Raw genomic sequence first — 11,039 nt, 5'->3', positions numbered from 1 at the left:
TGCTCCCTGTTCTAGCAGCAACTCTGGTGGAATTACTGGTCTGCTGAAATCCTGCTGACTACGCCAGGAGAATTCGTTCCTAGGAACTGACACCCAGAAGGTTTCATTCTTGTTTTCCGTAATTTCCTTTCCCTCTTGTTTAGGCTAGTCAGGTTGTAAGGGAGCTATGCTCGTTTAATAAGTTCATAATAAAGTATAATTGTTAAGGAAATTGAGCCTCTGCCTGCATGTACACCCACAGGCCAGAAGAGGGCATCAGATCACATTATAGATGGTTGTGAGCCACCATGTGGTTACTGGGAATTGAACTCAGGATCTCCGGAGGAGCAGTCAGTGCCCTTAACCTCTGAGCCATCTCTCTAGGCCCCCATTCTGTTTTTTTATGTGGGTGTTCGGGATCAAATTTACGACTTTATGCTCACATAGGAAGCATTTTTGCCAAACAAGCCATCTCTGGGTTGGATGATTTTTAAGGAATCTTTCAGAATATATACTCTATGAGTCTATGCCACATACTCAATATTTAATTAAATTGCCTTTTTTTTTTTTTTTTTTTTTTGGTTTTTCGAGACAAAGTCTCTCTGTGTAGCCTTGGCTGTCCTGGACTCACTTTGTAGACCAGGTTGGCCTCGAACTCAGCGATCCGCCTGCCTCTGCCTCCCGAGTGCTGGGATTAAAGGCGTGTGCCACCACGCCCGGCTAAATTGCCTTCTTATGTTGTACACAAAGTAGATTTCTGCCTCAGGGCCTTTTGACTTGCTACTCCATTTAATAAATCATTCCTTACACGGTCATGGCCTAGTCTCAAATATCACTACCTCAGAGCTGCCTTCCCTGATTAGCTCATCTAAAAATAGCACCCCTTCCGCCTGCTTCACCCCATAGCAGCACTGACCACACTCTGACTTGCCTCACCCACTGGAATACAGGTGCCATGAAGGCAAGGGCCTTATCAACATTGTTCATTGCTGTATCCTCAGAACCTGGCATATAATTGCCTGTGACATATTTGTTGAATTAACTGAATGAATTGCAATTTGGATTTGAATAGTTACCTCTTTTTGCCTCTTCAACCAAGCAGTAAATTCATGGAAAGCTGCCAAATGCCCTGGCTGATTAACTTTTTAAAGGTCATTTAACTTAGCTCTGCATGGAAGGATAGACATCCCAGGATCTGCTGACAGCCTGGAGGAATAGCTAAGCCACTGGAGGGACTGGGTAGTGCTGAGCAGAGGTAGACAGGGGTAGGCGGGGCTGAGCAGGAGTAGTGCAGGGAGGGGTAGGCGGGGCTGAGTGGACAGCAATCCATGTTGCTGTATGAAATCTGTATGGCAGCTTGCTCAGCTACATTTGAATTTATAAAATACTTTAAAATTTATTTATTTTTGGTGTTTTGAGACAGGGCTTCTCTATGTAGCCTTGGCTATCCTAGACTTGCTTTGTAGATCAGGCTGGCCTCTAATTCACAGAGATCCACCTGCCTCTGCCTTCCAAGTGCTGGGATTAGAGGCATGTGTCATCGTACCCGGCTAAAAATTTTTCTTTTCTTTCTTTTCTCTCTCTCTCTCTCTTTTTTTGGCCAATTTTTTAAAAAGATTTTTAAATGTTATGTAAATTTGCTTACAAGTATGTCTGTCTGAGAGTGTCCTCTGGAACCGGACAACTGTGAGCTGCCATGTGGTTGCTGGGAATGGAACCTGGGGCCTCTGGAAAAACAGCCAGTATCCTTAACTGCTGGGCCATCTCTCCAGCTCCTATAAAGTGCATTTTAGGTACTATCTAATTTGGTCAGTTTAGCTATACTGTATTAGTTCTTAACGTTTTCTGAAAGAAAAAAATAGTTCAAACACTTTTTTTGGGGGGGGGGGTAAGGTACTATTGTAACTGAAAAGATTTTAAATATATCAAAATTTAAAAGATACCAATGGCGGTGGCATTTAACATATAACATTTGCGGAAATGTGCTAAGCAACTTGTATTTTGATACGTATTGTACACAGAGATTTGGAGAAGAACAGAAGCATGTTCAACAATGTCTTCACAGTGTTTATAGCAGGCATTGTGTGTATGTGTGTGTGTGTGTGTGTTTTTAGGTTCTTAACATATTCCAAGTTGCTATATCGCTGATGATGACTATGGATTTCTGATTCTCCTGCCTGATCTATAGTGTTGGGGAATCTCAAGTACTCTATCACTAAGTTACAATTAGCCCAGCCAGTGGACATTGTATTCTTTTCTAGCAAGAAAAAATGTAGAGCAGACAAGTTTTTAACCCTTTGCAAAACAAGCAAATAAACAAAAGCAACGCCTTTAATCCCAGCACTTGGGAGGCAGAGGCAGGAGGCTCGCTGTTAGTTCGAAGCTAGCCTGGTCGACAAAGTGAGTCCAGGACAGCCAAGGCTACACAGAAAAAAAAAAAAAACCCTGTCTCGAAATTCAGAAAACCAAAAACAAACAAACAACCGCTAAACTTTACAGGATATTGAGCTGGGCACAGAACCAATACACACGTCTGAGGGACTTGGTTCTAGAATTTGCAGCAAGCTTGAAGCATGCGCACTGTAAGTGTTCTACTCTTCTCTTGATGATCTGAAGTACTGAAAACCGCCCCCTTCCCCCCTTTTGGGGTATTTTTCGCGTAACAAGAAAGCTGCACAACTGACCATTCTATGAAAAACGTCCATTAATGGCAACAATAGTCATTTTAGGCTTAAAGGGTTTCGAGTTTCTTAGTCACGGAAGTTAAGGAGCTGTGAGCCTGTAGGTGCACCTTGGAGCGACCGTGCTGTGTGGTCCCCGAGCCCGGTAGTGGTACCACAACTCGCGACACAGAGGCCGCTGAGACCTCTCCGGAACCGAGGTGCGCGTGCAGCCGCGTGCAGGCTCGGCCCCTGAGCGGAAGCCCGCACTTCGGGTGCGCGCGCGCGCGGCCGGGAGTCCCGGGGCCGCGCCGGGACCGAGGGGCGGAGCGGGCCGTCCGGAGCGGGGTGGGCGGCGCAAGCCAGTCACTTTCCGCGGAGTCGGCAGCCGCCTCGTGTCCCTCGGTGGCCCTTCAGCGGGAGCGCAGTCGGGCGGCGGCGCGCGCGTCCGAGGTGCCCGGAGGCCCCAGGTACGTGCGACTCCGACTAGGCTAGCGCGGGACGGTTGACCGGGCGGTTGCGGCCCCCGCTGCCCGCAGCCCGCCGCGGCCTCTGTGACGCGCGGTGCGGCCTCGGGGCGCCCGCGGACGGCTGGCATCGGGACGGGGCGGGGCGAGCGCGGCGGCGGGGCGGGGCGGAGCGGAACGAGGGGCGGAGCCGGCGGAGGCCCCGCCCCGGGGCCGAGCAGCGCGGACGCTACGGAGCAGGCGCGTCCCGCTGCCGCCGCCGCTGCTGCTGCCGCTGCCGCCGCCGCTCGCCCTTCTCGGGAGCCGCCGCCGCCGCCATTTGCACGGGAACCCCGGTGACAGGGGCTCGGCGGAGGGGCGGAGGGAGGGGGGAGGGCCTGCGAGCTGCGAGTGAGGGAGCGACGCCGCCGGCGCCTGCTAGGCTCCCTGCGCTACCGCGCCGCCCGCGGCGGAACCCGGGTGGCAGCGGCGGCGGCAGCCGAGGCCGGGCGTGCGCCTGAGGCGGCGGCGGCGGCGGCGGCGGCCCTGCGGGCGGCCGGGAGGGGCGGGGGCAGCGGCCGCCGCCGTTTGATGGATCCGAGGATCGCCTGGTTTCAGCCAGAGCAGCTCGGACCGTCTAACAGTCTGTGGATGCAGATCTGGGAGACGACCCAGGGGCTGAGGAACCTCTACTTTAACCACCACTGTCACAGCAGCGGCGCGAGCGGCGGGAGCGGCAGCGGCCCCGGCAGCCCCGGCGGCACGGCCCCGGCTCCTGCCGGCATGTTCCGCTCGGGGGAGCGCCCACTGGGCGGCCTCGCCGTGCCCGCGGAGCAGCGGGACTTCCTGCCCCTGGAGACGACCAACAACAACAACAACCACCAGCCGGCGGCCTGGGCACGGCGGGCAGCGGCGGGCCCCTCGGCGTCGCCGGTCCCATCGGCGCCCTCGTCCCCGCGTCCTGCAGCCTCACTCCCTGCCTCTGAGTCCGCCGACCCGGCCTCGGGCAGCAGCAACAAGAGGAAGCGTGACAACAAGGCCAGCACCTACGGACTCAACTACAGCCTGCTGCAGCCCAGCGGAGGGCGCGCGGCCGGGGGCGGCCGGGTGGACGGCGGCGGGGGCGTGTACAGCGGGACCCCTTGGAAGCGGAGGAACTACAACCAGGGAGTCGTGGGGTGAGTGCTGGCGCCGCGGCCTGCGCCTTGGAGGTGTGTGCGCAGCGGGGCACACGCCCACAGGGGGGTGCGGGGTGCGGAGCCCCGGTGGGGCCTCCTCCAGAGCGCCGGTGGTCATTCATTCTTTCATCGCTTGAACAGCCTCGGTCGAGGTTTATTTATTTTATCTTTTTTTTTAATTCCTTTCAGCTCTCCCCTTCTCTACCTTCCTTCTCTCTTAACTGTCCATACCTTTCCGATGCATTCTAGCTTGCCCTTCTACCGGATCCTCCAATGCTTTAGAGTTCAGCCTGCCCTCTGATCCCTTCCTGTCTTCCACACCGCGCTCTCCATCACCATCACCACAAGATGAAGCCCCTTCGCCCTGGCTTAGCATTAACTTCCCGAGAACATTCCAGCCTTAGCGGCGTTAGATGGTTAGGACCAGGAGGTGCTCTTCTTGCCAAGAATAGAAACATCCAGAACGCTCCTTCCCCTCCCCCAATCCACGAGGAAAATCTTGTCAGCTCTTAAAGGCACTGCCTACTCTTGACCTTTTGGCCCATCTTGTGTATTTGCTTAAAAAACAAAACAAACAAAGCAAAACTACATTTGCAGTGCCTGAACTGTAGTGAGCGAATGCAACGAGTGACAGTTCCATTGAGGTTGTCATAGAGCTCTTCTGAGCCCTGACAGAAGTTTGCAGGAGTTCATGGTCAGCAGCTTCTGTCACCGTGGCAAAGGTGGTGGTGGTTTTCGTTTAGGGGTGATGGTGCTAGCGTGTGAATGTTGCACCACCAGTGACTGCGTGTTTAAAGTTCAGCTCTTACAAAATGGAATCTTACCTGAGCCCTAGTGAATTATGTACATAAGCTGGGAATATTTCCAGCCTGATTTCCCTTTGGGAAGAGCCCCTGTGTTGGCTGGATTAGGTCACTGAGTCAGTCTCTCTCTGTCTCTCTCTTTCTCTCTCTCTCTCTCTCTCTCTAAATAAGCTGACGCTTCTGGACCTTGGTGCAGTGTGTGTGAGAAGTATGGTGTGGTTTGTGTGGCTCCAGTATGGAGACTCAGCTTTGAAACGGCTTCTCATTTTCAGGTACTGATCTATAGTGAGACCTCTGGAAATCAATCAGTAATCCTTTGTGAGCCCATCTTAGACTCACCCATTCAGATCTGCGCTGGTTGGCAGGGAGACCTAGTTTTGTGTACCTTTTTGAAGGTCTGGTAAATGAGTTGGTGGGTTCCATCTGCTGTAGTGGGTTGGCGTCTGCTCTGTACACTACTATTACAACTCCCACCTTCTATGGAAAGATCCTGTCATGTGGTTCAGGACTGGTGCTGGGGAATGCCTCACAGCCACCCTCATTTTCCAGAGGAGATCCTTCATGGCTCAGTCATTTTTGCCCAGCCTCAAGGGCGCTCTCCATGGTCATCCCCTTTTATGAGAGGTTTGTGGTTCCATCGTGTGAAGCATACATTAGCTTGTGGTTTAGTGACAACAGATTGATGCTGAGGGGTTCTGGTGGTCTAGTCTTACAGGAATGAGCTCTGGTTGGGCAATTACTGTCAGCTAACACCTGGAAGGCCCCTAACTGCATTTTACTGAAGCCTCTGGCCTGTTTCTAGAGAAGATAGCCTATAAATCCAAGGTGCAGGCTGCCTCTTAATCCTGAAAAAGTTCCCACGCAGAAGCTTCAGGTTCTGCATTGCCTGCAAAAGGATCAGGGAGGAATGGTCATTTCCCTGAGGGATTACCGCTTAAAAACTGATTGTAAACTTGTGAAGCTACTTATCACTCCATCAGACTTTATGTTCCTTCCTCTCACTGAAGAAGACCCCAGCAGTTAGTCTCAGTTCTGAGACTTCCTAGTGTGGAGAGATAGAGTGTGAACCGTTCCTAAGAAGGTTTGCTAAGATGCCCTGGCTTCTGAATGATTCTTGTTTTGATCTAGGTGGCCTTATTTCTTAGCTTTTAAGGGAGTTTTGCTAATTTTTACTATTATTAAAAAAATTACACTGGGTAGTGGTGGTGTATGCCTTTAATCCCAGCACTTGGGAGGCAGAGGCAGGCGGATCTTTGTGAGTTTGAGGCCAGCCTGGTCTAAAGTGAGTCTAGGACAGCTAAGGCTACACAGACAAATCCTGTCTTGAAAAACAAAAAAAATTTACACTTTGTACCCTTGCACATATGCACATACATGCCACAAGGTAAGAGAATGGAAGTCACAGGACAACACAGTGGGAGTTGGTGTTCTTCTGAGTCTTGAGGATCGAACTCAGTTCATCAGGGCTTGATGGCATGCAGCTTTATCTGCTGAGCCTTCTCACCGGCCTAGGTTTCGCTGGTGTAAATAAAGATATATAGACAGTTGGAATTCTGAGTGGACCTCAGTATTGTTCTGTTTGTTGTGTGGCAGAACTTTCTGTGGGGAGGCACAGCACACCGTCTGCTCACCCTCAAAACAGACCAAAGTATGGGTACCAAAAAAGTCAGTGTAATTTTTCAGTAATAGAGGAAACTATTAACATTGAATGTAGTGTGACTCTTAGCTATATTTTCTGTGTTCTTGGGATTTAACTGTGCTGATAGGTTGAACAAATTAGAGTTCCTTCACACTGAGTTGACTGTCCAGTTAGGGACTTGGGACACACAGCATGTGGACAAGGCATTAGAACTCAAAGACTGACTGTTCCCCTACTGTCCTTTATGTCTTGTGTCCCTTGTGCCATGGTTGACTAAACTCCCTGGGTGCTCCTAAGACTTACAGTTTGAACCCTGCCCAAGTTCTTGAGTATTTTGGTTCTTTGTCAACATGCTTCATGTTCTTTCAAGTGCAAGATTATATTTGGCCCTTCTTTTATGGTTGGCCCTTCTTTTATGGTTGGCCCTTCTTTTATGGTATTCCCTTCAACTCACTGGATAGAATTCTTAATGTAGAATAGGATACTTAGGACTGGGGGTGTAGCCGGTGGTAGACCACTTGTATGACACCTTACTTAGATTTCAGTCCCTAGTAATGCCACAAAAGAAAAAGAAAAGCAAGCAAGCAAGCAAGCAAGCATGTGTTTGGATTTCATCCTAAAGTCTTCTTTTCAAAGAAAAAGAAAGAAACTACTCTGGATTTACCATCCCTTAGCCTTTGTCCTCCTGAAGCCACAAACCCAAGTCCAGAGTGGGTATTTGCATCCTGTGTATTTATCTTAGAGATGTAACCCAGGGCTTGTGTGTGTTATAAAAGGACCTCTGACTAATGATCTGTATCCCCTTTTTACTATTTGAGACAGGGTCTGGCTAAGTTTCCCAGGCTGGCCTTGAACTCACTCTGTAGTCCAGTTGGGGGTTTTGTTTTTTTGTTTGTTTTGGTTTTCTGAGACAGGGTTTCTCTGTGTAGCCTTGGTTGTCCTGGACTCACTTTGAAGACCAGGTTTGCCTCAAACTCACAGAGATCCACCTGCATCTGCTGGGATTAAAGGTGTTCGTCGCCATGCCCGGCTGTCCAGTCACTGGGTTTTGATCCTATGATCTTCCTGGGTCAGGGATAGCACCTGGGCCACCAGGCCCAGTTTCCTTTTAGTTTTTATTTTTACAGTTGTTTCCACGTACCCTTTTCTCTAGGGCTGGTTGTTGGAGGATGCTGTCTACCAGCACTTTCTTGCTTGTGGAAATGAACCAGAAGCCCTTGTCTTAACTTTGGTGTGAGCCTTATGGCTGAGCCATCTCTCCAGCCCTAGAATCCCTTCTCTTAGAAGTTTGGCAGTACTTGTGGTAGGGAAGGAAGGATGAAAAGAGTTACAAGCAAAGGAACTTAGAGGTTCAGAGCCCTTGCTCCTGACCTGGTGTTCAGAGGCTTTTATGGAAGGTGCCTGATCCCTTCTAGCTTCATGAGAGTGGAACTGTGGCTGTCCTGGGAGCTCTCTGTGGTTTGTCAAGGCTTAAGTGACTTTCTCAGTCATGTTTGGGCTGTGAATTAACCAAAGAGATATCAGAGAGTGGGTGGGGGTGGGTGGGGGTGCTTCACTTTTGGATGTTTGGATGGTTCTGGAATTTGGGCCTGGGCTCTCATAGTATGCTAGGGAGTCATCATCCTCATCAAGCCACGCCCCAGCACATTTAAGGAAGCAGTTTTTGAGCTAAGGAGGAAAGAATATGAGTGGATGGAAGACAGGTTGAGAAAGGATCCTGGCCTAGTGGTGGGCTTAATAACTACACAGCTTTGGACATTAGGGCCTAAGGGGCTATGCTGTACAGCAGTTCATTCTTTCAGCTGCACCATCATCTAGTGCTCTCTGTTCATTGTGGAATAGTGCTGATGGCTTTCTTTAGTGCTGGGCTTGGGGCTTGTTTCTTTATACTGTTGAGGGATTGGTGTTCCTGCTGGGTGGCTGAGCAGTCAAGCAGATGAACACAGGTTGAGTAGGGAGGAATTTGGAAGTCTACATCTACATGGCTGGTGCACAGTTTACTTTCTGTGTGTTTGAACATGTAGTAACCTACAGTGAGTCTTCAGTGAACTGAACTCTTCGGTTGCTTACTTTTACTGATTGGGATACTGACATGTACTGTGGATTCTGTGGCACCTGTAATTCATAGTTGAGACTCGCTGAGGTATACTAATTCCAACTAAGTTACTTTTTGCCACAACCTCATCTTCTGAGGAAGTGTGTGATGGGTGAGTGATGTTTCTTTTGGGGTCATGGGCACAGGTAGTCTTTTAAAACTCCAATTACAAGCTGGGTGTGGTGGTGCGCACCTTTAAATCCCAGTAGAGGCAGGCAGATCGTTGTGAGTTCCAGGCCAGCCTAGTCTACAAAGTGAGTCCAGGACAGCCAAGGCTACACAGAGAAACCCTGTCTTGAAAAACAAATCAAGTAAAAAAAAACAAAACAAAACAAAACTCCAATTACATCTTTAGCTGTTGAGAATCAAAGGGAAACAGCAACTAGAGCCTTTTAAAGTCTAAAAGATTTAGGACATTAGAAGGAAGAGAGGAAAGAAAAGGGTGACAGAGTGGTGTGAGGGAGATCCTAGTATGATGGGTGGTCCTTATCTCAGTGTCTTTCATGAAATAGCTATCTGTCCTAGTGTTGGGGAGTCCAGGGAGGCTTTTGGAAGAAATGCTATGGGTTCCCTTGGTGACACTGGACTGGGCAAATGGCTGTCGTCTTTGATGAATTGTTTCTCAGACAACCTGAGAATTGTAGAGATGGGGTAGACAGTAAGGGCAGTGAATAGTTAGGTATTCTTATACCTTCTGAAGCTGAGAAAAATCCTGGGTACTTTCCCTGTGGGAAGCCGAAAAGCTGGCTGTTGTATGATTTCACACAGCTCTTCTACTCTCTTGAGTGGTAGAGTAGCATTTAGTAGTGGAAACTATTTCAGAATCACGCCCACAACACTTTAGACTACGAACCATGTTCACATAGGTGTGGGGTGTTTCTGATGGGGTAATGGGCCATGAAAGATGCTGTTTTTGAAGATTATTGGTCCACTTATTAGCATGTGTGCTCGTTTTTACAGAGCTTTCTGCACAGCTCCGAGCCTCCTGGGAAGTTGAGAGGACAAATGTTCTTTGTCGTGAAATATTTGCTAAGGACTCAGCTGCTGTGGAATGCCAAAAAGGCTTCCATGTATTACACTATAAGATTACACGTAATGATTTTCTTAAATGATTATATTTTGAAGTTGAAGATGGCTTTGAGCTAGGATTTTTCTTAATTTGCAATTACCTTTAAATTCTGAGAAATTGCTTGATGGTATAAGACTTGTATACTAAGAACTTTGGACCATATTGGAATTTTTATTTACTATTATTATTTTATGTATATGAGTGCTCTATCTGCATGTACACCTCCAGGCATTAGAGGGTATAGATGGTTGTGAGCCACCATGTGGTTGCTGGGAATTGAACTCAGGACCTCTGGAAAAGCAGTCAGTGCTCATAACCACTGAGCCATCTCTCCAGCCCAACATACAGGAATTTGATTTGAAGATTTTTAGGACAGAGTTAAGCATGGGACCATTCAAGGCGTGTATTGCTCAGAGATTACATTAACATTTAATAACAAGATGTTAGAATTCTAGCTCAGGTTTCTCCTTCTGGAATAGTGGTTTGTAATTAGTGCAGAAATGCTTGCTTTCCTACCAGTTTATTAAGTAGAAGTGTTCAAGAAAATAGAAACCATTATTAACCTTATTACCAAGTTTAAAAACTTTAACAAAAGTGTCTACTTATTACCACAAGTAACCTCTTTACATACAGTTGCATTTTTTTGAGACAATTGATAGATTAATAGGAAGTTATAGTAACAAGTGGCATGAAGTCTATTTGTTCCATTTCATTGTAGTAACATTCTAGTTACTAGTTTCATTCAGAAGCAGGTAACTAATGTTTTCACAGTCTGTAGTGCTTTACATGCATGTGCGATGTGTACAGCTTTGTCTTGTTTGTAGATCCATGTAACCACAACCACAGTGAAGATCAGAGCTAGGTGAGGTCATCTTGGACAGTTTCCCTCATGGGAACAACAAAAAAGACACAGCTGTTCTACCAGCTCCAAGATGCCCGTGCTCTCCGCAGTCACACTTGTCCTTCTCCTCCCTAACCCCTCACAAGCACCAGTCTGTTCTCCGTCTGTAGATTTGCCCTTTTGATCAGATGTAAATGGATTCCTGTTGCCTGGAACGCTGGCTGTTTTCTTCTCACTAAAACTTCCTTGCGAGTCCTTCAGCTTGCCTTACGTGCCAGTAGCTCCTGCTACCTGCTAGTATTCTGTTGTATGGAGGCACTAGCTGAAGG

General features: G+C 48.5%; 1 protein-coding gene across 5 annotated transcripts in view; it reads left to right on the top strand.

Moving 5' to 3' along the window:
• The first annotated feature begins 2,816 nt into the window (after window positions 1–2,816).
• Window positions 2,817–11,039, top strand: part of TENT4B (terminal nucleotidyltransferase 4B) — a 63,898-nt gene continuing 55,675 nt past the window's right edge. Inside the window, exons 1-2 of one of the 5 annotated variants that reach the window (XM_084757156.1) lie at window positions 2,817–3,109; window positions 3,799–4,263. In XM_084757156.1, coding sequence (XP_084613282.1) covers window positions 3,869–4,263 — 395 coding nt within the window. In that variant the 5' untranslated portion in view covers window positions 2,817–3,109; window positions 3,799–3,868. Of the gene's footprint in view, window positions 3,110–3,492; window positions 4,264–11,039 lie in introns of those variants that run through there. The other 4 variants (XM_084757155.1, XM_084757154.1, XM_084757153.1 and 1 more) reach the window with 4 other exon arrangements.

Source organism: Acomys minous, assembly GCF_964271855.1.
Source record: "Acomys minous genome assembly, chromosome: 14".
Classification (NCBI taxonomy): domain Eukaryota; kingdom Metazoa; phylum Chordata; class Mammalia; order Rodentia; family Muridae; genus Acomys; species Acomys minous.
The sequence above is the reverse complement of the archived record's forward strand: the minus strand, read 5'-3'. Positions and strand labels throughout refer to the sequence as shown.